General features: G+C 43.0%; 1 protein-coding gene across 2 annotated transcripts in view; it reads left to right on the top strand.

The window, feature by feature from the left end:
- CRIM1 (cysteine rich transmembrane BMP regulator 1) overlaps nucleotides 1-27,725 on the top strand; it is a 187,292-nt gene that overhangs the window by 65,465 nt on the left and 94,102 nt on the right. For both annotated transcript variants that reach the window (XM_072937932.1, XM_072937931.1), the window contains exons 3-4: nucleotides 16,487-16,729; nucleotides 17,769-17,889. In XM_072937932.1, coding sequence (XP_072794033.1) covers nucleotides 16,487-16,729; nucleotides 17,769-17,889 — 364 coding nt within the window. The remainder of the gene's footprint in view (nucleotides 1-16,486; nucleotides 16,730-17,768; nucleotides 17,890-27,725) is intronic.

Raw genomic sequence — 27,725 nt, 5'->3', positions numbered from 1 at the left:
GAGGAAGAAATCAGACTTGCAGAGGAAACAGGTGAAGGGATATTTCAGAGAGCAGTTGAGTTTTGCTTGAAAATGACCAGGACTCTCTGTGAGAACAGGAACCATGTGTTTTCAACCTTTGTAACCCCAAATCCCTAACAAAGTAGCCAGAATGTAATAAGCGCTCAGTAAGTGTTGAATGGGTGGATGGTGGCAGTCTGGCTGGCCCGTGAATGTGGGAAAGAGCGTCGGAGGGGGTGGCAGCCCCGAGTGAGAGCACAGGCTCAGGGAAGAGCGAGGTGTGCCCTTCGGCCGTGGGGCTGTGGGCGGGTCATTGGGAAGTGGAGCGAATGGCAGTGTGACAGACCTGCTACATCATGTCACTCTCCTCTCGCCCAGGCTGCATCCTGGGCTAGCAGTGGTCCCTACTCCCTCCTTCCCCGCTATACCTGCGTTAAATCCTAACCCTATTTCAAGGCCTCGCTAGAAATTACATTTCCTCCAGGAAGCTTTCTCAACAGCCACCATGAGTAGTACCCTCTACTGTCTCTAAAGTCAGGGTCCTCTTGTCTCTACCACTCATTTGCCACTTAGTAACATACTGCCTTGGATCACCTCTTTAATTATTATTCTGTGTTGTTACTTAACTTTTCCTGTATTGTTCTCTGCTTTTTGGAGTGGAAAGAACCTTGGGAATCCTCTGCTCACCTTCCCATTGATAGGAGAGGAATCAGAAGCTCACAGAGATGAAGATGAAAAAAATTGTACAAGATCACATAAGCCGCTGGTGACAGGCCCAGGACCGGGTCTGTGACCGGAGCTTGCACTGTGCTTGCTGGTCCTCCATTCTTTCTCCCAAGCTCCATGGTGAGTTTGTGGAGATGAGGAACCATGTATCACACTTACTGTGGGTCACCCAGTTGCCCCAGAAACATTTGTAAGTGAAAGAATGAACACTACTTTTGCTCTCTGGCTAATGTAAAGATGGTGCGGGGTACGGTTCTCAACTTTAAAAATGGCATCTCGAGGATTAAAGATATAGAGAATAAGACCTCAACTGTGAAATATGTTCATTCAGAATTAGTTTCAGAAGAGCAGCTGCTGGGCAGAGTTCTCCTGTTAATTTCAGCAGGAATACTATTTAAAATGTGACTAGTTGATGCATTACTTAAAACTCACTTGAATGACTCAATTAGCTTTATGTATTTCTGACAGTTTAAACTGAGATTGCTTATTTTTGTAGTTGTGATTGTAAGTTCATCTAAGTTATTTTCCAATATAAAAAAGGCATTTTATTAATTTAATAATATTTGTTTCCTATTGACATAATTAAGGATGAAAGTTAGACCTCACGGTGCCCTTGGAATTGCTAAGTGAGAAATTCTTCTGACTCAGAAAGAGGCTTACTGGTGGCAAATGCTTTTTATCTCCAATATTCTCATTTGAGGCTCAGATGAGGAGGATCCTTCTGAATGCATTCTCAAGTGGGCATCGGGGAGGGGAGAGCTAGGTACAGGGTTATTGCTAAATAGGGACAACCATGACTTATGCAAGATTCATTACACAGAAATCAACACAGCAGACCCTTGCGATTCATTGATTTAACATTCACGAATTCAATTATTCATGAAACAATGACCCAGAAGATCCGTGACATGTAGTAATTTGTAATTTGAATCGGGTGTGCTTGAAATACCTATACAGAAGCAGATCACCTCGCTGGTGACAAGCCAGCTGCCCAGTTGTTTTTAGCTCATTATCCCATATGTGGAAAGTCATGTGCTGGTCAAAATTTTCTTTATGAAACAAAGCCAGCTGCTAGGGCTGGTGATAAAGAGCAAAGAGGAGTAAAGAGGTCCTAGAAGTAACAGTACTTTCCCAGAAAACAGAAATCTGGGACAAATTAGAAAGAGGGCATACTGCATTTGGCAGTAGATTGAATTTCTGAAATGCACGGTTCAAAAACAAGAAATAGCAATTTCTAGAAATATCTGAGTGAGTATACCAGCCAGTGTGTAAAATTGTACTTTCTGGGGCACCTGTAATCTATGGCATCATACACCAATTAGAGTGTTTGCAGAGACCTTGGGAATTCTCTTCTGGAAATCCTGAGTCTGTCCATCTTTTTCTTAATAGGAGGCCCAGGAATGATATGGTGACTGAATAGCCTCTTTAAATTACACTATTAATCTTGCAGGTCATTTGAGGCGTCTTAAAGCTCCTGTTGTTGAAAGTTTTATGATCAGGTAAAATTTCTAGCATATATTAGTGGCCACTTTTATCAAACACTGGCTTTTTTTTTTTTGTAAGAATATCTGGCTGATCAGATTCTGTGAGCCTTCTAAGAGGAAATCATGTTGAATAGGGAAGGCAATGAAAAATGTATCTCCAAGTAGAACTAGAAATTGGGGCTGTAGTCTTCTGAGACTGGGCATTGTCAGGGAGAAAAAGTGGCATCTTATTCCATTGTTAAAAAAAAATACTTACAATACAAATTCGCCTACAGCAAGCCCACAGGCTCCCAGTATCACTAAAGTAAACTTGTGAGATTACCTCTCCCCCGTGTTCATTCATATCTAGCCTCCTGGGAGACTGCCTTTCCCCCTTCCAAAGCAAGTTTTTAATCTCTCAGTTATAACATGGACAAAGGGTAGTATTGACATAAACCCTGAATTTTAAAAAGTGGCTTTCTGCGGAATAAGGATAGATGTGACTTCTAAACAGGAAACTAGTAAGAAGAAGAGAAAATGGGGAAGAATAGAGAAGCTGGCTCTCTCCTCATTGCTGGACGAGGGACCCACAGAGCTCTGAGACTGGGCAGGCAGAAGCGTACACTCAGTATCAGGACCAAGTCTGAATATTGTGGGTTACACGTATCAGCAGGATTTCAGTCATCAGCAGGTGCAGATGTCCAAAGAAGTCTGGTCAGCCACAAAACCCAGGAGCAGAACAAGAGCAGAGAAGCACTGTTGGAAATGTGAGGAAGCCAGGGCATCCTGGAGGGGCTTTACAGACAGGAAAACGTCCAGAGGTGGAGGCTACAGCAAGCCAAGGTCCTGGAAGCAGATCTCCAGCTTCCACATGAGGCTTTCTATCATCTTTAATGCTGAGAGACCCTGTCTTGTGTTACCAGCTACCCTGGTCTTAAGAGTTTACACTTTTTTCTGGCCGGGCTTCATCTTCTGAATGGGCTGGGGAAAACTGCCAATGGTCTAAGTTTCCTGGGGATTAGATTATTAAAGAGAAGTCCCTCGGGTGTTCCTCATCAGAGCTGTCTCCCTCGAGGTCCCAGTCCCAAGGCTTTTGGTGTGCGTACAGATTGCCCTTGCAGCCCATCTTGGCAGGCTTGCATCCCTCCCATTCCCGGCATACTTGTTCTCCGTATTTCAGAGGGTGAGGCTCTGTCTGTGTGGGTGTGTAGCCTATCAGCACCTGGGTGGTGGACAGCACCCCAACCACCCTATGACTGGAGGTTGCTCTTCTGACCTTTTTTAGCCACTCTTCTTATAAAGGGTTACTTTTGGTTTGGTTTCATTTGGTTTGTGTATTTTGCTGATTTCATGATAAAGGAGTTTTGTGATCAAATTTTTAAGCTAGAATGTAAGCAGTTTTATTATGGAAGAGATGGATATCAGACTGCAGACTGCAGGATGAGAAAGTTGGGATGATGGCTTTGTGTCTTGGTGCAACTGGTGTGGGATTCCCCAGGGCTCCTGGCTTCTGGCCCTACCAGGTCGAGGGAACTGGGCAAGTCATTTGGCTTCTCTTAGGCCACTGTTTTCTCTATTTATATCTAAGAATTTCTGGTGAAGAAAACTTCTCCTTTGGCACGTAAGTCCTGTGGATAGAAACGTTCCCACGTTTTTTATGCAAAAACAAGCATATGAATCCCTCTACTGTCTTGCAATTAAACCTTCAAGTCTCCAGTCCATCTATTTTTCATATCTTAGTTGTAGGAGATAGATTTATTGAAAATTCTGAGTCATGGAACGTTTCAAAAGTAGCTCAGGCTTTCTGCTTTAAGTTTTATATGTGAGGAAAAATCTAGGCTTGCTGATAGCTAAAGGTTTTCTATTTATATCCTTGCTTTTGTTAAAATATACAGCTTACCACAGTGTCTCTTACCATGGTATTTGATTATTAAATATTTGTGAAGTTGCTGAATGAGTAAGAATCTTCCCAGCACTTTTAACACCTCGTTGTGGATCTTTGGCAAGAAGCACCTGAATTGCTTATTTGAGTGTTTCTCTAGTGATTCTTCAGAATGCTTTTTTTACTTTCATTCTTCAAAACTGAAGATACTTCCCTTGTGTATACAGTTTAGTTTCATAGGAAACTTATGGTAGAGGCTTCTTGATGTCCTCATGGCCATGTGTCCATTCCCCTGTTCTTCCATAGATACACAATTTTAAATAGGGATAGGACCCCCCAGGGTAAAGACTACATTTCCCAGACTCCCTTGCAGGTAGATGTGGCAGTGTGATTAAGTCCTGGCCTTCTGAATGGAGCAGAAACAATAGAGCAGCTTCTCACACTGTGCCCTTTAGAATTGTTCCCTTCCTTCCACTTTTCTCCCTTCCCACTGGTTGGAAGACTCTGTAGACAACGGCTAACACAGCAGTCATTGAAAAGCCAAAAAATAAAAAGAACTTAGGTCCCAAGCAGCTTTGTGGAACTCAGTCCCCACAGTACACGTTAAGTTAAATTTCACGGCACGCTTATTCCACATTGCCACAAATTACCAATTATTGGAGTGTGAGTCTATGAGAGTTGTTTCATCATAAACTGCTGTGTCCCCTTTAACTCACTCTGCTTAGACTTGCTTATGGAATCACTCCGTCCTTTATTGTATTGGAAAATACTTGGAAATAAGTGTCCCTGAAATATGGGAGCAGCCACAGCAGTGCACACGGTGTTCACTTTGCCACCAGCCCTGAGCTCTCCTTGCCATCCAGCATTGTGCCTACTCTTTCCATGAGCTGCTCTCTGAATTTTGCCTCAGGTCTGAGATGGTAGCTCCTTGCAGGTTGCCATTGAATGTGGGAGAGGATGCGATCGGCTGGGACCTCTGTTGTTCAGATCCATCAGGTTTATCAAGCGCGTCACTATCTTTGCACTACCTAGAGCCATCTCCACCAAGCATCTGTATAGAGAGAGATGGAGACAATGGTAGAGGAAACAGCTTTGACTTGGGGCAGAAGAGAGCATGGCTGAGCTTACAAGAGGCTAGAATTTCCAAACAGATAAAGTGTAAAGCAGTGGTTCTCAAAGCATGGTACCCGGGTAGCAGCATCAGTAACCATGAATTTGTTAGAAGTGCACGTCCTCAGGCCCCAACCCAGCTGAACTAAATCAGCAGCTCTGGAGGTGAGGCTGGATCATCATCTATGCTTTAAGAAGTCCTCTAGCATGCTCAAGTGAGAATCGGAGCTCCAAAGAGGGTTCAAAAGCTGAGAGTGACTGTTACAGTGGCTGTATTCCGATGAGAGTACCAGGTACAGGAAAACTGTGGCTGGAGGAAAACGACCAGGTGGACAGTGAGGTAAGGAGTAAACAGAAGCTGGGATTCACATGCTCCTGAGAGGTGTCTAAATATTGCACCTCCTGAATTTGGTACCAGGAGCCCATCTGGCCTCCTGTTTCTGGTTCAGGCATAGCATCAGCCAGATGTGCGTCACCCCATGTGCAAACTGTGCTGCTTAAATCGCCCATAATTTTGAGGTGGAAAAAGGTGCTATAAACCCACGCAGACTGCACTGAATAGAGAGGGCTCTTCAGCCACTTACCTCTCAGCCCAGCAGGCTGAGTCCCACCTCGCCCTGGAAGAGGGTGTTGAGCCAGGAGCCAAGACCTTTAATGGCTATGGAGAAAAAAATTAGAATCTCCATGTAAGGGCTACTAAGAGTATAAGTGCCTATTTAATAAATTATTTTTTTGAAATGCCTTTTCCATTTTCGTAGCTGAAGTTTGAAAAATGTTTGGAGTACTATAATTATCATTTCTGGGAAAAAAATACACATTGCAGTATTTTTGTTTTTGCTGCGGGTCAAGTTGTAGTTCAGGATGGAAAGTAAACACGTCCCTTTGCTCAGCTGCAGCTCACATATTTGTAGTCTCCGGGTGCCCGCTTGGCGGTCGCCGTGGACGAGGGTTTATGCCGTGGGTACACAGAGAAGACAAAGACGGCATAGAAACGTGGGGCCCTCTCGGGGGCTCGGCCCAGTGCATGTCTGATTAGAAGGCTGGTGCTGGAGCAGAAAGGTGGAGAAGCCCTCAGAGATGGAGCTCTGGGAAGGGAGTGAGGCTGTTCTGAGAGGTGCTGACCTCCAGAGGTGGAGGGGCACTTTCTCCCCGGGGAGGGCCTGAACCCCCTCTAGGGTAAATGTCAGGGGCCTTTGTTGGTTTGGGGCAACGCTCTTTACCATTATACCATTTGCCACTTGTCAGCCTGCTACCTTTGTAAGCAGGGCCTGTCAGCACATCCTGAATGTGGAAATAGCTGGGGAAGCCTCTCCAGGGAAAACGACCTGAGTAAGGCAGCTTCTTTCCTTCTCTCCAGACACAGCAAAGACCTCAAAAAGTACCTCCCTTTAAAAAAAAAAAAAAGAAGAAGAAGAAGAAGGAATTAATAAAGTAATGGAGGCTGACAGAGAAACAGCAGTTGAGCACCACTTTTAGCGTGCTAGGATGTGTGTGTGTGGAGGGATACATATATCATTTTGGTGTGTGTGTCATAATCAACTTTACTGTTGTGAATAATAGCAAATATTTAATGATTACATCTGTGTTCATCAAGCCCAGCATCATGTTGGGCATTAGATTCAAAACAAACGGAGAAGAAGGAGTTAGTGGACGTGTAGGCCTGTGAGTGTCTGTGTGTGTGTGAATGTGTAAACACATGCATACACACATACACGTTCAAATATATGAAATACTCATATTTATATGATACAGTATTTTAAATATAAAAGAATCTGTACATTCTTTTAGTCTCCAAATTCCTTGTAGAATAATTATTTTTATGCCCTGTTTAACACGTGGGTATACTGAGTATCCTGAGGTCCGACTCAAAACCTAGACTTTTCCCTAATAATTAATGATTGTGAGGGTAAGAACTACTGTCTGCTGGGCACTTAGCTGTGCCAGGCATGGGTCTGCTTGCAATATTTATTATCTCGCTTGACAACGTACAACAACCCTGCAGAAACTGACGCAGAGGGGTCAAAAAGCTTGCCTAAGATCACACAGCTAGTTGTAGCAGAGCCATGGTTTGAGCATGGTTCTTTCTGCCTTTCAAACCTTCGTGGTAAACCAGTAGCTATACTAACTCCCATATCAGAAAGATGAAAGGTGACCTCTGTTACATGACAAGTAAGTAGTACAAACAAATACTTTATCTTCAGTAAAACAGAAATTTAAAAGAAGAGAGGAAGAAAAAAATAAATGGCCAAAGTATTTTTTCAAAAACCTATTTCTGTCTCCTTAGAGACAGAATGTGTCTAAGGAGACACATTTTTCCCCCCCTAGAATGTGCAACCCCCATGAGAACCACCAGTTGAGCAGTAAAAGCACCTGCTGGTCTTCATTTGCAGCTGCTGTCATCAGTGAAGGCAGAACAGCAGCCAGGTTGTTCAGTGCTCTACCTGTCCTTGATTCATCTTCTCTTTGTTCTTGATATGTCATTTTAATCATGTACATGTAGTCACTTTGAGGAACCTCTGAAGATGTCATATCAGCACATAATATTCTTCGGAGTCCTTCTGAGGACTTTGGAGATTCATATACCACCTTTGGGACTCAGAAAGTTACTGACAGCACCCTTGGTATATTGTTCTTTGTTTTTTAAAATCACATAAGCTCACATTTTCCACTCTATTGCTAAAACCCTACAGTGTTAACAAATACTGGGGCTCTAAAAGAGAAAGACTGCTCCTCCTTCAATCCAACAGTCATCTGTTGGTCTTCCTTAAAGGAGCAGAGGCCAGGAGTCCCTGGAAACTGCATGCATAGGAAGGGCTCACGGGACTTCCGGCTGGAGTGTATTCATAGAAGACACCCACAAGGGTCAGCCCCTCGTTACACAGATGAGGACCACCAGACCCTTCATTTCACCTCTCGAGCATCTGACATTTGTGTATATTTTCTCAATATTGTGATTACACAAGGGAAGAACCAAGTAGCAGCACCCCTTCCTTTATGGAGGAAAACTTGAAATATGGAAAGCAACCCACCCAAAGTCACAGAATCACTCAGCAAAATAGAGGCTTTGTTTGTGTTCTGTAATGGATTTTGCCTTCCGTTTAAACACCACCCTGGGGAGTTCTTCATTTCTAATGTTTATGCCTCTGTGACATTTTCAAGCTGTTATGAAGATTCCTCTTAAGATGTTGCTGAACTGACTATACAGATTTGGTTCATTTAAGTTTTCCTCATTAGTCATTTGTCCCATTCTCTAGTAATTTTCATTCCCTTTTTGTGGGCTTATGTTTATGGCAAAAAGGGGGTGCAAAGTATTCAGAGAAGCCTATTAGGTAAAATTAATCTTTTTGAAACCAGTCTTCAATTTCTTTGTACATTCTTCCAAACTATCCTTAGGCCTTACTTTGTTGCCAGATTTTTAAAAATAAATTCATTGTTACATTTTAAATTTGTTACCATCTATGAATATATAAATGTAATTATTCGAATGGCGAAACCTTCTGGGAGTAAATTGAATACATGTTCCTGGTATGAATTAACAGATGATGAAATAAAATGTCTCTGGACTCAAAGTTGTAATCAACTTTAGTAAGCTAGGATTTAAAATTCTAGGATGCATGCAGGCCACGTTTAGGACCTGTCTCTCCCACTCCCTGCTCCCTCCACCCCACCGCCTGCCACCAGAGGAGATCCTGAAGACCCCTCTCAGCTTTGTTCACTCCTCCCAGAAAGCTCTGACCTCCTTCAGGAAGATTCCAGAGAACGTGTTGATTCAGATTTCCTAAGACTGAAAGCAGCTTTGAGTCCCCTGGGAGGAGGATAGGGGATGGTGGCAGAGGATAGGTGCTGTGGAGGGGAAGGGGAGTGCCGAGGACAGCGGCTCAGTCCTGACCGCACCTTGGAGTCACCTTGAGGGCTTTAAAAATTACTGATACTGGGGTCCCACTTCTAGTAATTCTGATTTAATTGATCTGAGCTTTTAACATTCCATAGGGGATTCTAATATGCTGAGAATCATTATTCAGCACTATGGTTCTCAAACAATAGTCTGCAGGAGAATTACCTAGAGGGTTTCTTCCAGCACAAATTTCTGAGCCCCATCCCTAGAATTTCTGATTCTGCAGATCTGATGTGGGGCCTTGGAGCTGCATCTCTCATCTCTAGCAAGTTCCCGGGAAATGCTGCTGTGCTGGTTCATGGACCACTGTTGAAAACCACCACTCTGGAGCAGTTTGTCTCATCTGGGAATCTTGCTAAAAATGCAGATTCTGATTCAGTAAGCCTGGCACGGGGGTCTGTGTCTCTGCAGCTCTAATAAGCTCCCAGCTGCTGCTGGTCCAGAGGCCACACTTTGTGTAGCAAAACTCTAATCAAAAGCATCATTTTCAACCCAGTTCAGTAGCATCCTGCCTAGAAAAGATGTGTAGTCTGGGAGATTCCTAGAGCTACAGTGGACTCAGCATACAGCTCAGATCACTTGGTGGCAGGCAGAGATCTGGAGGGCCCAATGCTGCTTTGGCTTTTGGCCAGCTGCCATTTGCCGGGATGTTTGAACGTGCCCTTGGAGAAGCTCTATTGTCAATAGGGAACTTCATTGTAAAGATTCCCATTTTGCTTAGAGGAGTAACATAGTGGTTCTCAGCCCTAATCCACGATAGAAACACCCAGGAAGCTATTGAAACAAATATTAATTCCCAGGCTCCTCCCCCAGAAATTCTGATATAATTGACTTGAGGTGGGATTCAGACAGTGGCATTCTTAAAAGCTTTGTAAATGATTCTAATGCACAGCCAGGGTTGAGAACCACTGAGTTCCAGATTCACATGTTGTGTTGGACTTACGTATCTTTTATTTTTCTTTATATTGGGCTAATTTATATTCCACTCTGGTGCAAACTAACTTTTATTCGGTATTTGAAAACATTTTCATGTGGCATTTTTCACAAACCGCCAAGAAAAGACTCTACGTAGATCCCACCACTGTTAAATCCTAAATACAGAGTAAAAGAAGTGCTGGGAAAGTACAGCTGGTGTTTCTGAACGAGCTGGAATATGAAATATTTCTGGGACTGTATCAACAAGCCTAATTTTTTCCCCTCAGGGTTATGATTGTACGGAACAAGTCTTCACCGCGAAGCTTGCCAAAAAAGGTTATGATAAAATCATGGAATGTGAATGAAAAGAATTCACAGTGTAACTTTAAAGGAGTCAGTCTCTAAATTTAAAAATGAAGGGGTGACATGTGTCTTACATTTGTAATAGAAGTTTTTGGAGCAAAATAATGCCAGGTATAAGAAAGCTGCTTCTTTGTGTCTGTGAGGCCAAGGAGCAAAGGAAATGGGGAGGGTGGCTAAGCAGAAAGCCATGAGGACACACCCGAAGACCCTGAACCTCTTTATCTTGGCAAATTACTTTTGCACTCTATATTTGAGCAAGAATGTAGCCATTTGACTAAACAATCAAATACCAGGAGAACTGGTTAGGAAAGTTGCAGTTCCTTTTGCTCTCGGCAATTGTGACTAGGGGGAAGAGTGTGCTTTGGAGGCTCTGCCACTTACTTTGTGACCATGGCCAAGTTTCTTAGCCTCTCTGTGCCTCCTCTGCCAAGGAGAGGTGAAGATGTCCTCTCTTTCACACAGGAGTGCGAAGGATGTGAGCACAAGGCAAGGCGTGGTACCTCGCACATAGAAGGTGCCCCGTGGTAGAGATTGCTTTTGTTGCTCTTGCATGATCATGAGACTTAAATCCTTAATAAGAAACACCATCCATCAGAATATATTTCTTATAAGTCTTAGTTGGTATTTTTTACCAGTGAATTCTACTTGTTGAGATGTCTTCTTAATAGTAGAGATAAATGTTTTCTATGTGAAGAGTGGGCTTGTTCTTGCCATGGAGCCCTTGTTCTTGCAGTTCCCCGTGTCTGAAACACCTGCCCTGCAACTTGCTTGCCTTCACCCTCCTTTCATTGGGTCCTGTGCAGGTGCCACATCCTCTAGAGACATCTGCCCTCACCCACCTGGCCAGTGTGGTACGCCCAAATTGCTGATTCTGCTTCAAAGAATTTGTCACCACCTGGCTTTATGCTGTGCAGTTCTTTGTTGTGTAACTCCTCCAGAATGGTAAATCCAGGAAGGCCAGCAAGGACTCTGCTTTATTCCCTGCATTAAGCCCCGTGCCTGGAACCTCTGACGCATGGAAGTCATTCAGTAAATAATTTGCTGAATGAATGGGTGAAAGAAGGATTCACAGATTGCATCTCACCTGGTACCATGAGGAGGTGTCTCCTAGGACCACCTGGTGGCCTCTGGGCCACCCTGGGCTGATGCCACAGCCACTCCGAGACTTCATTACAAAGGAGTGAGGTTGTAACGGAAGCAGATTACCAGAGTGAGGTGTGAAGAAACTGTGATCCCAGACTCTTCCCTTCTTTACTCTGTTCTACCTACTGAATGTTGTGATACCAGGTCTAATCCAGATTTTGGGTTTCCTTGAAATATCTCCGTAGTTGGAACTCCCAAGGATTGTCTCAGAATGCTCATGGGTTACCTCCATGCATGTGTGTTGTATGTGTGAGATTCGGGATAGATTTTAGGCAAGCAGAGTGCCCAGCAGTGTTGACTTTGCCGTTGCCTGTCTAAATGTTACCTGTCCATTTTATCCTGCCTGTCTTCCGTTAATAAGTGTGCAGCGTATCTGCTGTTATTGTTAGGAGACCATTTTAAGAGATTTTGAAAGAGGAGGAAGGCTGCAGTGTCAGATGTGTGGGACTATACAAAAATTAAATAGATTGGAATGAGAATCTGGCAATATAATTTTTCTCTTTTTTCTTTTCCCATTTAGTGGTTTTTCATATGGCTTTGGTTTTACCTAAATCTTTGTTTAAGCAGAAAACTCTTGAATGCATTTGCTACTTGTAGATCATGATTATACTTTTCCTGTTGACATAAGGACCTGGTAAAAGTCTACAGCTGGCCAGAATGCAGGCACACAGTTTAAAGTGACTAGGATTGATACAAACTTGCCATTATTATTGTAAAGTCACTTTCATACTGGGTGACCCTGTCAAATATTTTAAGGGCTAACCTCTTAAAGGAAGATTATTACTATGATGAAACCAGCTTATTTCCCTTAATTACTTCTGTTGCAAGTGATACTGTCATTTTGGTCTTTCTATATCTGGGGCAGTTGTGGGTTTTTTTGTTTTGTTTTTTTTTTAAGATGCCAGTTACAACGTGTTGCCAGGGCAACCAGACTGAAGAGCTTGTTAACTTACTTAAGTATTATATATAGATTTGTTAGACACCATAGGGAAAGAATCAGGAGAGGCTTCTCTTCAAATGGATAAAATTTAAAACTCGGAGGTAGTATCAGAAAAGCCTTCTAAATGATGGAAAACACATGGTATATTTGTAATTTTCTCCTATTTTCTCCGTGGAAGAGGGATGGAGGAGAGACATAGATGAATAAATGAAATCCACTGCAAGAATTTAGAAACAGGCTGAGAAAGAAGGTATTAGAAAAACAATTCCTGATGCCATGGTAACCGCGGTTGGGTTTAAGTGACAGGCTAGTGACTGGTTGGGGGAAGGGAAGGATGCTGGGTGAGTAGGGCTCTAGATGGTCTATTGAGAGGTGAATAGATGGTAGAAAGAAGAGAAGAATAAAGCTAAAAAAGTTAAGTATTACCAAATTTTAAAAAGATTTTGATCTTAGAAATCTAAATTCTTTGAAAGCATCATTTTGCAATTTGCCAAGTCAGTGTAACAGGCTTGAATTTTATGCCTGCTAGTCTTGAAGTGAACAACACAGCTTTGAAACATTAAAGTTAAATACTGTTAGATATATGAGATGTTACTGGTTCAAAGTGGGAGATTTTTATAGATCCTTCTTGGATAGCCGACAAAAAGTATAAGATATAGGTGAGCTGGATGTCATAATTAAGAAGTAGAGTTTAATAGATATGCAAGTTTGTATCAAGTAAACAGAATACATGTTCTTTTCAAATAACCATGTATTTTTAACTTGGCCATAGTCCACATACATACACGTGCATGCCAAAAAAACAGAAACAAAAAGAAAACAAACTCAAGAAATTACAGAAGTAGAAAATTATATAGCCTACATTCTCTGGCAACGAGGCAGTGGAACTATAAATTAAACTCAAGAGGAAAGCCAAAAAATACACCTGTGCAGAAGTTTAGTAGCACTCTTCTAACAGGTCTTTAAAGAGGAAATCAAAATTGAATTAGAAATGAGTTACACTGAGAGCAGTTCATATCGAACATTGGAATATAACCAGAGCAATTTGGCTAAAGTATTAAAATCATAATGAAAATTATTTGCATTTCTGAGAAAACAAAAGTGAAATCAAAGTGAACCGAGCATTCATTAATCTTAAAACCCTAGAGAAAAGCCAATTAAATAATCTGAAAGACAAAGAAGGAAGAAATTTAAAAACTTAAAAGAACCCGTGAACACATCAACTACAAAAAAGAAAGCTTGGTTTGTAAAGCCTGAAATGAATTTGAAAATCTATAGAAATCAAGTATTTCTTTACTAATATATGTTAGTACAGGTAATTCTAAAAGAAACAGAATAACGTGGTAATCTAATAACCAAAGAAGAAACCTGTTCCTTCCTCCGTTACAAAAACAGTACAGAATTCAGATAGTTTCATAAGTGGGTTGTATGAAAACATCACAGAAGAGATAATTCCTGAGTTATTTGAACTGCTTTACAGCAGAGAAAGAGGTAGAATGATAAACAGCTCATTGAAAAAGTTAGTGTAACTCTGAAACTTGAGACTGGATGAGGCCAGTACACACACGTGAAAAGAGAGAGCTACAAGCTGCTATCACTCAAACTTACTAATTTAGCAGTCTTCAAGTGTTAGAAGGTCAGATAGAGCTGGATCTTTAGACATAGGCTTTCTTCTAAGGACACAAGGATGGTTTAAAATCTAATTGATTATATTATAGTAAATTAAAAGGAAGCCAATGTGAATCTCGAGAAAAGTTGAAAAAGCGCGTGGTAGGATTTAACCCTCATTTTTAACATTCTTAAATCCCTTCAGACTGTGGTCCAGTGTCTGTGGCAGCCTACGTTATCCCACATGGATTACCAAGCCAGGTTTTAAGAAGTAAATAAAGCTCTCAAGCCTTGAGCTACAAAACACACAGCAGTAGGTGACCATGTTGATAGTGTTAAAAGAAACTTAAATAACTAGGAAGACCTGAGATGTTTGTACTTTAATGAAAACATGTTTCATTGAAGCATATGTTTGAAAACTCTGATTATACATACCGGGTATTTTGCAAAATAGGAATGTAATAGAATGTGATACAGAATAAGTTAAATTACAGCGCATTAACAGGAGTAGAAATGAAGTGTTATTTGCAATTAAAGTCATCGCGCTCTTATTAATTTTGAGACTGCGTGTTTGTGTTTGCCAGAGAAGCCGTCTACTGAATGTACTTGACAAACTCCATCTCAATCAAGATTCACTTTCTGCTCCTCAGCTCTTTGATTTGTTCTGCCCACACTGATGGGGATCCAGGAGTAGAACTCCTCATTAGTTAATTATGTTCTCTTCTCCAGGCAGCTGCTGGGGGTGGTAATGTGAAAACTGGGTAAACGCATCCTCTGTATGTCCTGCGGCAGCCACACTGGCCTTTAACTCTTCCCGGGACACACCGGAGTGCGGCAGCTGTTCCCTCCGCTGGGACGCTCTTCCCCGAGGCATCTCCTTGGCCCATTCCTGCACTCCTTCAGTTCCTTCCAACATTAGCTTCTCAGTGATGCGTATTCTGAGCACACTGTAACTGCCCCCCACTTCTTCCGTGCTTTCTAATTCCCCCTTGCTCTGTTCTGTTCTCCCCCCAGATTTACCTCCCTCTTCGGCTATACCGTTTGCTTATTTATAATGTTTATTGTTTGTTTTATATCACCCTTCACTGCGTTGTAAACTGTGTGAAGACAGGGATCTATGTTTTGTTTTCACAAGCTGCTGGAACGGCAGGCACTTAATAACTATTTTTGAAAGAATTTACTAGAACTATGAGTATGAAGGCTCTCTTGCACTATCTTTTGATTGGACGAGAAGTAGTTAGACAGAGAAGATGGGCAGAGAAATGAAAGGTACAGCAATCAAGGTAGAAAGTGACCTGAAGGACACTTGGTTTTGGAAATAGATCCCCTTTTGTAATATAAAGAGCTAAGTGAACTGGAGGCGAGGAGGCCTGGATCTTTGCTGTTATTCCACCCCTGGCCTCAGGCAGATCTCCCCGGTTTCAGGTTCCTTATCTACAAGGTGGACTACACTAGGCGACCGCTTGCGTCTAACCCTGCTTCGTGATTCTGTGTGGGTCTTACCTTAGGAAAAACAGAGCTTACAAACATAGCCCTACACCGCATGGTATTATTTCCACCCAGCGTTTTCTGAACTCTTTCCACCCAAAGGTCGTGGAGCTGTGATGGTGCACTTTTGGTTTATTTCATCTTTTCCTCAAAGGCCTAATGTTGGTGCAGGTTTCTTAAAAGCTTGAACCAAGAAACTGAGCTATGGACTGGGGCTTCAGAAGCTAGGACTTTGCTTGATTTATTTTTCTTATCTCTAAAAAAAAAAAAAAAATGGAGGCACAGCAGGAGGTCAGTAACATAATATTGGAGAAAGGAGAACAAGGTACCATTGCTGGGTCTCTGCTAGGGATAGAGACACACCAGATGTCACTTAGGGAAATTATAGAGGAATTTGGCTCCAGAGCCATCTTGCTAAGCTTCCACATCCCAGAGTCATATCCTCTTCATACAGTCATCTCCTCAAATCTCAGAGCTTGGAGGTCGAGCTCCCCCGTGTTGAACGTCATGCACCTTGTCTCCAGCCCCCGAAGTAGCCATTAGTTATTTCTGGATCTACTTTGGTGTTTAAATGTACACTATCTTCAAGGAACAGCTCTTAAAACTGCTTTTAAACTTAAAGACCTTTCGGTTGGTCGGCAGGCAGCAAAGCCCTGTTTTCAGATTCTGCACGTCCTGTAGGCATCTGCCCTGTGCCTTCCTCATCCAGTCAGTGCACTGGACACAGGGGAGAGGGAGGTGGGACCCTGGGCAAGACGGCGGCTTGGCCTCTCATTCTGATGTCATGAGCAGATCTCAGGAGAGATTTCCACGGGTGGCTCAGCTGCGTTTGAGGGTTCTCAGCAGACTTCGTCCCCTCCCCTCCTCTCTGGTGAGTGGGTGGGTCATCAGGGCTGCCCGTGCTTCTGTGGGAAGGCCCTGGGCCCGTGCTAAGCTGTCTCTCTCCCATTTAGAAGAGAAGCCAGACTGCTCCAAGGCCCGCTGTGAAGTCCAGTTCTCTCCGCGCTGTCCTGAGGATTCCGTTCTGATCGAGGGCTACGCGCCCCCGGGGGAGTGCTGCCCCCTCCCCAGCCGCTGCGTGTGCGACCCCGCCGGCTGTCTGCGGAAAGTCTGCCAGCCGGGATACCTGAACATACTTGTGTCCAAAGCCTCAGGGAAGCCGGGAGAGTGTTGTGACCTCTATGAGTGCAAACCAGGTACGCGCGGGCTCTGTCCCAGCAGCCGAGAGCGTGGCACAGGCCCCTCCTGCCACACGACGCTGGGCATTCTCGGCAGGACACTTTGGGCTCACGGCAGCCTGACTTCTGCCCTCCAGTCAGACAACTAGAGGGATGATCTGCTAGCACATCAGTGCCTTTAGAGAAGGACCCTGTCTTTTCCTCTCTCTCTCTCTTTTTTTTTTTTTTTTTGCCTTCAGAGTATGCTTGTTGGGGGCGGTAGGATTAAAATTTATGGTACTATGGCTGCCTGCTTCATTCCCCCAGAGAAGGTCATCACCCTCATTTGTAGATATATCTGTCACTTTAAAGTATTGCATTTAAAAACAATCATCATACATAAAGCAGAAAGTTATTTTTAGATGAATATATGCATCAAAATGACAGACATTTTATCATGAAATACTCAGTCCCAATCTTTCTCCTTGCCAGCTCCCCACCATCCGTCCCTTGACTTTATAGCATGTGCCAAGTCATCCTTGACTATTTACTTGGCTTCTTGGCCACATTTGTTTTGTTGTCATGTCCCAGCTGTTTCTTGCTTTATATTATTTCTAACCTCCTTGTTCTCGTGGCTGCATTTCTAACGTGGTCTGTGAATGGGTCTGGACTGTAGCGATTTCCTCTTTGCAAGTTTCTAACAGCTGGTCAGAATTTTTTTTTTTACCTGCCAGATAAAGGCACAAGCCAGTCAGTCAGTCTGTCCCTTGACCATCTCTTAAACTGTTCTATCAGAAACGCCTCTGGCTGAGCAGCACCATCCACACCCCCACCTTTGGTTTAACTCTCTCTGTGTCTTCGTCTTAACTCTTCAGTGTCCTGTCTTCTGCTTTTCTTGCACAGAAGATTTGGGTCATATTATAGCTCTCTCATGTTGACTGAAATGAAAATGCCAATGCTAAGACAGGGTTTCCAGGGAGCAAGGAAACTGCAAAAGTTTGTGAAGAGCCAGTGTTTCGTTTGAGGACTCAGAATGCAAGTAAACGTAGCAGTGAACAGTGCTCTGTTTGCCCCCCAGTTTTCAGCGTGGACTGCAGCACTGTGGAGTGCCCCTCCGTTCAGCAGGCCGTGTGTCCCCTGGACAGCTACGAGACTCAAGTCAGACTCACAGCGGACGGCTGCTGCACTCTGCCCACAAGGTCGGTCTGTCATCCATTTATCAAGTTTTCTCCTCTGTCGTGTGTGTTTGCATCACTGAAAGCACAGTTTCAAGCACACAGTTTGTATTCCCCAAGCATCAGGGAACCCTAGCACCCTCCTGTCTCTGTGGAGAAGTCACTGAACTGTTACCATTACTTGGGACTTCCACGTATCGTGCCTCGGGTCAAAGCCAGGTGTCCTCAGGTCAAGTCTCTAATCCTTAGAGGTCCCTCAGGTCATGGTGCCTATGCACGCTTGTGGGCTGGGAACCAAACGGGCAGATGTGCCCCTCCACATGTGGCCAGGGGGGCCACAAGGTATCCATCCGTGGTAGGCATGTCATTTGATCCTCCGCAGTGAACCTTACAGGTCCCTAACCATTGTGTCCAATGGGATGAAACCCTGCATGCGTCATAGATTCGCTCCCCAGGGATCCTTGACGTTGGCAGTTGCACGTTTACCCAGACCTATTACTTTCTGAGGCAACAAGGAGTTTAAATTCCTCTAGTGCTTTCTGGAGTAACAAACACATCTCCCTTTGGCTTGATGGAGGAAGAGCTGCTGTCATCTTAGTCTCAGTAGCAGGACATCCCCTTCATCCCCCCGGACCAGGCTTGCTCCAGAGCGCCAGGGTCCCCAGGTCCCATCCTCGGCAGTCCTCACAGCAGCACCGTGGAGCTGGCGCTTCAGCTTTGCTTGGGGGAAGACTGAGCTTGGAAGCACAGGATTTACTTTGTTTCCCCCGCTGAGATGCCCCCTTCCCCCATTGACCTCTTCCCTGCCAGGTCCTCTCCTCCATCTTTCCCAGATCGCAAAGTCATTATTTTGCCTAAGTCATCTCATTTCTTTCAACTTTTGCGCTACATTTAACATCCAGAGTTAAAATACTGCCTTCCTTATCTCCATTTCTAACCTCTGTCTCCCTCAGTCCCAGTCCCAGCACCAGGCATAGCATCCATGTTTGTTGCATGAGTAACTGTGATTATACAAATGGTTTGATAAGATAGGAATGTATATGGTCTGTAGTTAAGGTAAGTATCAGTTATTTGTGCTTGATTGGAGCAGGCATCCAGAGTTTGTTCTGATAACTACTTTTTCCTCCTTCTCTTAAAACACATTAATTCGTTGGCATTTCCTAGCCTTTGTCCCATCAGAAACTGTAGGGTTCCCTCAGACATATTTACATGACTTGCCCTCTACTTTCTGTTGTATCATAAAAGAGATGCAGAGATTTTTGTGGGGGTAACATATAGTGGTGCCGCACTTTCTTATGACATGATGATGTGCTAATTTACATGACATTGCTTAGCAAGGGTTGAAGTATGATGGCACAAACATAAGGTTTTATTAGTCAGTAAAGGGAGGAAAGTGGAGCATTACTAACAGGGACAGATGTCCCTTCTAGGTCTTCATGAAAAGGAAGGTGGCACATGGTATTAGAGAACCTAATTAATCAAAACTAAGCCGGTTGTCAATTAACAAGACCTTTAGAGGGGAAAAGGGACAGTTCTCAATTCACCGTTACAAACATAGTTAGCGCCACCTACATGGAGGAGGCACAGTAGGCTACTTTTTGAGTCACTCTAGGGGGTCGAAATGGGTAGAAGCAACAGGAAGATGTATTTAATCTCAGTTTGAGGGAAAAGAAATTTCTCACAACTAATGATGCACAGTCATGAACGAGGCTGCTTCCTGAGATAAACTGAGCTCCCTGGAGCTGGAGAGACTTCTTTCCGTCTGGATGGCCACCTTCCAGGAATGCTCGGAAGAAACGTTACCCTGGAAAGGAGGTTCAAATAGACGCCTTCCGTTTTATCTCCAAGCTTCTATGAGTCTTGTAAACATAAACCTTAGGGTGGTAATTATGGTGTTGACCTGATTCTGACTTTGGCGTTCAGAACCAAGGAACGGTCAGTTAAAGGTGCCTCTAATGAAGAAATTAGAAACATGGAGAAGGAAGCCATTCGAAAATACCACAGTAAATTATTTGCAGGGAAGGGATAAGTTCTCACAGCTCTTTAGTTTCCTGTCTTTTAAATAGTCAGTAACCTTCCTCCCCTGCTGCCCTGTCTCCACATGCATCCTGTGTTCCCACCTGAACTAGCGCCCCTCCCCCACCCCTTCCCCACCCCCAGTGATCTCAGGCTCTGGGCCCTTCCTTTCATTTGCAGTGGGCTCTTCACCTATTGCCTTTCCCTTCTACAAACTTCTCTCTCCGAACTACATTTCCTTCTCTTTGAAGTGTTTTTCAGACTTTAGTCTCTATCAGAGATGACTTAGGTGTGTCTCCTCCGCTCCCTTGTAATTGAATTCCCATGTATCTCTTTTTCATAGCACTTTTCATAATACATGGAAATCATTGGTTGTTTTTTCGTTTTTGTTTTTGGTCAATCTCTCCTACTCCATGTGCTTCTCAAGGGAAGGGAGTGTTTTATAGCCTCTAGTACATGGAACAGGACTTGATGTAAAATGCCAACCTACATTAGTTGATGAATGAATGGATGGGTGGATGAATGAACAGGCCCACTATTAGCCATGATGACCAGTATGTTGAAGAAGAAAAAAATTATCTTCCTGCCATTGGGTGGTCATACTGCTCCTCGTCTCACTGTAAAACCTTTGCAATCTCCCCCAACCCCCTTCTTTATGGCCAGTTCTTAGTACTGCAGAAACCCTCCATTCCAAGCACTGGGCTCACCTCTCAAAGCATGAGAAGCCCTTGTCTCTCTGCTTCACCTTGTCTCGTATTGTTCCTCCTGCAGGACTCCCGCTTATTGTCCTGTTATCCACCAGGTCTTTGTGCTTCAGCCAACACCCATCTCACTAGGTACTCCCCACACATATTTCCATGGTGCCGATTAATCATATACTTCCTTGCACCATTAAATAACTGTTACATGCATAAGGTCTCGTCTCACCAACTAAAGTTTCTAGAGGTGATGAACTGTGTCTTCATCCTTTTGCTCTGTGTATTCATTAATTCTGAACTAATCTGATTAAATGCAGAATATGCTCGGACTAGGACTTAACCTAGTCCGAGCATATTAAATGGGTCCCCACTTATTAAGGAGGATGACAGACAGGTCATACTTTGACAAGAGAATAAAAACCCAATCCATCATGTAAAAATGGAAATAAAAAGAAGAGAGCCTACCATGTAGGAATAGTGGTAGTATTTTAACATGACTTTATCCTTGTGTGTGATTCATGTTAGAGGTTTCTCTTGAAGACCATGATCAGGTATAAAGAAGAGCATTTAGAGCATGTAAAACCCTGTTGTGACTGTTTGGCCTTTACCAGCATATTTGTAAAGAGCATTGTTTGGAACTTACTGCCATTTGGGATCAAAACCGATTATGTGGAGAATTCAGGGGGGAAAGCCCTTTCCAGTTCGGACAGAGTAGGGTGATGGATGGGAAACTTTAGCAGGAGAGGTTTGCCTTGGGTGGAAGTCAAAACCCCTTTTTGTAAGGATTTGCTGCACTTGCATAGACTAGAAAAGGAGTTTGTAGACATTTCCCTCCTCACCTTAAAGAACAACCCCCACCCCTTCATTCCCATCCGAATGGAATAGCCATTCCCAGAGAGACCCTGTCACCCATTCAGGCCCCTCACTGAGTGCTTGCTCACTTGGTGAATTTTCTTTTGAGTTGCTTGTTTTCAGTTTATTTATTCATGCATTCATGGAGCACAAACTGAGCTCTTCCAAGTGACGGATACTCTCCTCTAGGTGTTCTTACTGTGCATGGATGTCTCTCCCCACTTCCATGGCTGACAGGTGCAGATGCCCCACCTCCTCTGCCCTTGCTACAAATGGGCTGGTCCTCCTCTCCTTGCTGCGTCTCTGCTTTTTCTTAATGGCCCATCCTTCATTTTCTCCTCCTTTGCTGTCTTTTCTCCTGGACTTCATCCCATATAGACATCCCTCATCTGTGTGATATAATTTTTAACCATTTTTAATTCTTCCTTCCCTCCACTTGGTTTAGGTCTCCAGCCACCCTGCCATTCTTTTCATCCTTTTCTCTTCTGTTGGCACTGGAAATCGTTGTGAGGCATAAGGCAGCTCATCCTGCCTTTCAGGAGATAGTGAAAAGGAATGAGACTTGTGGCTCTGGGCCTAAACCATGCACGATGACAAAAAGGAAGAATGGGCCTAGCCATGGGGCTCAGGACACCTGGCAGTCTTTGCCCAGCCCTTGGTGCGTGTGTGCATACCAGGGCCTCATGCGTAAGGAAACTTACAGCAGAGAAAGTTACGTCAGGTGCATTATCAAATGATGACTTTGCAGGGAAGGAAAAACAGGAAAGTCTTTAAGTAACACATAGGTGGCAGGAACAAAGACAGCTTAACTTATAATGTGCCTTACTGTTTACAAAGCATTTTTCACTTTTGTTGCTCTCATTTTATTAATCTTTCTGACTCCATGAGGAGCTTATAGATATAAAAACAGAGGTTGAGATAATAAGTGACTTGTGCAAAATCACAGATGTATTTTGGTGTAAGGGTCAGAGCAGGTCTAAGTCTTCATCCCAGGTTCTTTGATTCAAAGCCCTGTATGCTCCATTGGAGGTTGATCTTCTTTTTTTTTAAAAACAATGTTTTGTTTTTAAGTCCAGGAAATATATCAACGTATATATATGGATTTATATCTCACCATCCTATTTACTTATTTCAGCATAGGACATATTAACACAATATACATATGTTTCAGTTACTTATTGCTGAGTAACAAGCCACCCCCAAATGCAGTTGCTTAAAACAACAAAGATTTATTATTTCTCATGTGTCAATGTGTTAACTGGGTGGTTCTTCTGTAGTTGGCTGGCTGGTCGTCTGGGGCTGGATGGTTTAAGGTGGCATCACTCCCACGTCTGGGAACTTGTCTGGAGGGGCCTGTTGCCCCTGTGAGGCCCTTCATCCTGGCTCCTTCATGTGATGGCAGAAGTGAGGGAGGAAGTTGCAAAGCCTTAAAGGAGACCAAGAGCTTGAAATTCACATAACCTGACCTCCACCACATCCTGTGGGGCAGAGCAGTTCACAGGGTGAGCCCTGGTTCAAAGGGTGAGGAGCAGATTCCACGGCTTGACAGGAGAAGCTGCAAAGAATTTGTGATTGTTTTTGATCCACTGTAACATACATGAAACCAAAATAGGTGCCCTTTAGATAACATTTTCTGATTGTGGAGAGTTGGTGGAGTGCTGCAGCCATGTGACCTTTTTTCCAAAGACTAGTGTCGTTCTGGCCCTGGGACGGGGGATCCACCTCTCCCTCCTCAGCCCCCTTCCTGTTTCTCTCTTCGCATGCCAGTCAGTTGTTCACCTGGGACTGGGCACGTGACTTAGGAGCCTCTAAGCACCACCTTTGCTTTAAGCATCATTTAGCCCACCATTATTTTTAACTCTTCCCCGTCCGCATGTCGTGACTACCTAGTTTAACTTTCATTTCTCTCATCACACAACAGGGAGGGCTATTTTTGGATGCTTCAAGATGTGCCTGGTAAAACCAGGTCAATTTTAAAAACGAATACACACACAAAACTTTCAGATATGTACACAGTCATTTCCCTCTGTAACAGTTGATGACGGAATGGTCGTCTGAGAGAAGTGGACCCACCAGCTGCGGGGAGAGTAGATCCGTTGGGCTGTGCATCCTGTGTTCTCCTGCATGGGCCAGCTTAAGCTCTTTCTCAAGAACATAGAGCTCCCAGATCAGGTTTTGTTTGTTGGTTTTTGTTTTTTGTTTTTTGTTTTTTGTTTTTTGTTTTTTTTCCGTCTGTATTCCTCCCTCTTTGCTAGCCCCAGTGTATGTGTTTAACTTCACAGAGTTTTCCCTTTGCCTCCATAATTTTTCACCAGGCTTTTCAGATACAGGTTTACAGGGGAGAAATTAACTGGTTAAAAAGTCTAAAAAGTAATACTTCTCTGCTGTATTCCCTTTCACTGTAAGTCAAATGAGTTTGCCAGTACCTTAATGCCTTTTGATTTGTTATATAACTATTACATTTTTATTAAGAAGATGAATGAATGTAATACGTTATTGACAGTTACCCATTCTAAATTTATTTTAATGAGATTTGTCCCAAACTTTTTGTTCTGAAACATTCTGTTACCAACTTCTGTCTATAAATATACATTCCTTAATAGTTATTGAGAAAAATCCAATCCAGTTATTTTGAGGTAGAAATAAATTAAGTCATTGTTTATAATGTTCAAAAACTTAAAATAGGGTTTCTCTTGGGTTCTGTGCAGTGTATCTAGCCAGGTTCCCAAGCTCTCTCCTGGCTCCAGCCTCTCTCTGACTAAAGGGTCTGATTCTCTTCCAGAACCTATATCCGGTACATTTATATCTCTTACTTTCTGAGACTCTATCCTGAAAAATCCTCTTTCATTTTTAAATAAGATTTGGAATTATTTTCAACTTTTTTTTCTTTGTCCAAAGTAATTAAAAATTTTAGATTATCTGTTGGCTGAAATGTTGACTAATATGTGACGTTGGTTTTCACTAAAAAATTTAGTAGATTATCTTGAGCACATTAGAGTCCAAGTTCAGTTCCACTGAAAATGCATCTGAGCCTGAGTCCCAGCACTCCCCCCACAGGAGGCAGGTTGCATGATTCTCCCATTTCAGGAAGGGTCCTGCCTACTGAGTGGCAGATCCAGGCTTTGTGAGCACAAATCACTGGGTAGCACCATCTGCCTGTGGCCCTGAGCTCACTCCCCACTAGCCCTGTCCCCGCCTCACCACTCAGGAGACCTGACGTTCCATGTCCTACACTTCCCTTTGTATTGTAGCCTGTGAGCAAACATGTACATGTGAGTAAACTGTTCAGTGGCTAAAGAATACTCCTCCACACGTCACCTGGTGCTGTGCAGAAAGAGCCAGGGCTTGGATGCTGAGTGCTAGAATCCAGACTCACTTCCGTGAGATTCTGGACAAGCCTCTCACATCATTAGGGTCTGTTTTCTTACCTAAGAGAGAAGGAGGGGAGGAGGGACTTGATGGTCTCAAAAGTAACTTCTATCTTTAAATTCTTTGACTTTTCCCAGTGCCTTTGTTGGTAGTGGTAGTTGAGGGGGACCCAATCTGCTGGCGATAGGAGACTCCTGGGAAAGAAGGGAGGAGGAAAATTTTAGAAAGTCCCAGGACTCAGAAGATAATGGGAGAGATATGTGGTTTGAATCTGATAGGAAGTGGATAAAGTCCAAAAGAAGTAAGAAAAGAATTACGATTACTTTTTAAAAATCATTTTCTTTTTTAAAAAAAGCATAGGAAAGGCAAAATGAAATAGACAAGTTACTAGTCTAAAGAAATTATTAGACTAATCATTTGGATAATCAGAACAGGTTAAATTGTGAAAGTTGAGTGGTAATCCAACAAAGTAGACTGCATGTTGGTTACTGGCTAGTTGAATATTGCTAGTTCCATTTCTTTTTTAACATCTATAAATAGATAGCCTCTTATATAGCCGGAGTGGAGACTGGCCAAAGGCTGAATCCATAAGAGAAGGATTTGCTCTATTAAACTGCTTTCTAACAGAATGTGGATCTCTCTCCTGTCAGCCTGCCATTCTGGGTGTGCGGTGGGGGGTGTAGCATCCTCATACCCCTGCACACGCACCGGCACGAACGCCCATCAGCCTGTCCATGGCTGCTGGCTGGCTCCCAAGTTTGTACCTGTTTGTCCCCAGCCGTTGCTACCTCACTTTCCTTAAGGTAAAGTCTGTCTTTGTCTCTCTGCCCTGCCACTCCTCTTTATCCAGCTTCTCCATATTTTTATTGTCTTTTTCTTTATTTCACACTACATGTACACACATATATACAGAGCATTATATTTGTGGAAGAGTTTTAGATTCTCTGTTCCTGACTTTATGATTGGACCATCTTTGCCATGTCTATTAAAATTAAAAGTCTGCTGAGTTAAGTTCCTTTTTCCTTGTTTGAGCCTCAGTTTTATTTCTGTCTCATAAGACATTAACCTTAGAAGACAGTTTCCCGCTCAAACCCTGTCATGTCATAACAACTCCAAACACTAACACCAGGAAGGGAAATAAGGTAAAAGGAAGGATGCCCAGCCCCATCGTATCAGAAAGATACAGCAGATATACAGCCTACGACCAGAACAAAGATCATGAATTTTCTTTTCTTTCACTACAACATCTAGATAGTCATACTCCACTGTTTTCCGGTTGCAGATTCTTGGATGCTTAGTTCGTATTCCTGCATTCTGATTTCTTTGTGCTCTGAAGAAAATTTGTCCTGTTGGTGCTATGTTGTATTATGATAATAGAGTCTTAGCAGATGGTGGCACACTGTTTCTTTTGACTAGATGTAGATATTTAGAAAAGAAACTTCCTGGGGTTTCAGAATTTACAGCCTGAAATTGACTCATCCCAGATGAAGCCAGCAGAATGGAATCTTTGGCAATTTGTCCCTTTCCATCAGAAGCACTTGAGTTAAATCAAAGTTAATCTAATCACAAAGCTACAGTGAATGAAAACAAGGTGCAGATTTGAAAATGCTCAGTTAAATGCCCAAGACTCATTGAGAACCTCATGGAAGACAGAGAACACTGGGCTCGGTGATGATTATAAGACAGGGCCCAGGCTTGAAGGAACCCAGCACCTTACATTTATCACCTCTGCTGGTCTCAGAAAAGTTTCAGACCTTTTAAAGGTAATATGAAGGGAAAATACACACACACATAGTAATCTGCCTTCCAGAAAGAATCAATCCATAGACTTTCTACCAAATAATGAAAACTGTGTTTAAAAAAAAAAGCGATATAGGTAATAGGCAGACTTTAAATCCAAACTAAGAGATCAGAGACCAAAACGCACATGCACACACAGAATCACCGATGATGGTTTTTTCATATCCCTCCATATTTGCCTGTAGTTCCAAAGCTTGGAATCTGCAGGTCCCATGTAAGATGTTACAGAGAAGTCCCACCTCACGCCTCTGCTCCATTAACGTCTGCCTCTTTTGAGTAGTAGTTTTGAAGTGACGGTGTCAAGAGTCCTTTAACTTCCTCTTTGCTGCTGTCCTTATGCTTCGGTGGTTCCACTTTCCAGAGCTCCCCAGTCAAGTCTTGTCTCCAGAGCATCAGCCCATCTTTCTGCTGGTTGACACCTTTAGGGGAGGGTGTTGGGGGGCCGGAGTGGTGGGTGGGTGGGTTATCCAAGGGTCAGGAATATAGAGGACAGGCAGGACTGTCATCACAGGGCACATCAGCCCAAGCAGACGTGTGTCAGAGGCAGACACTTCGAGGGGGTGGCTTGGAATGGCAGGTTCTTCTTAAAGCTCAGGGAACCTCCCCCGTCTGTTCTTCTCTGAGACAGTATTAAGTTCTGTAGATCATCAGATAACATTTGTTGTAGACCCCTGTACTCTCAGCATTGTGCTTGGTGATTAAGTTGCTGCGTCATGCTTACTCCAGCTAACCAGTGGAAATTGTCCCTGAATATGCATTTTCAAAAGGAATTTGTCAAATTAAGAGCCTTATAATTAATTATCACGTCCATCTGTTCCCAAGACATTCTCTTGAAGAAGATGACACTTAATAACAGTTTTGAGTTTTTTTTTTTCTCTAAGATTAGTATATTAGTAGACAAATTTCTCTAATTCAGTTCACTTTTCAGTTGTTTCCCTTTAATTTGAATAATTTATCCAGATCCTTGTGGGGAATAAATAAAATTAAATTATACAATATGTAAAATATGCATTAGCCTAGCGCACATTTAAAACATTCCTGACTCTTGATGTACTATCATGGTAGCATCTTCTGTTTTTTAAACACATGCAGAAAAAATTTGGAAACATATTTGAAGCCCTTCTT

This window comes from Vicugna pacos, chromosome 15 (genome assembly GCF_048564905.1).
Source record: "Vicugna pacos chromosome 15, VicPac4, whole genome shotgun sequence".
Lineage (NCBI taxonomy): Eukaryota > Metazoa > Chordata > Mammalia > Artiodactyla > Camelidae > Vicugna > Vicugna pacos.
This window is presented reverse-complemented; position numbering and strand designations above follow the sequence as displayed.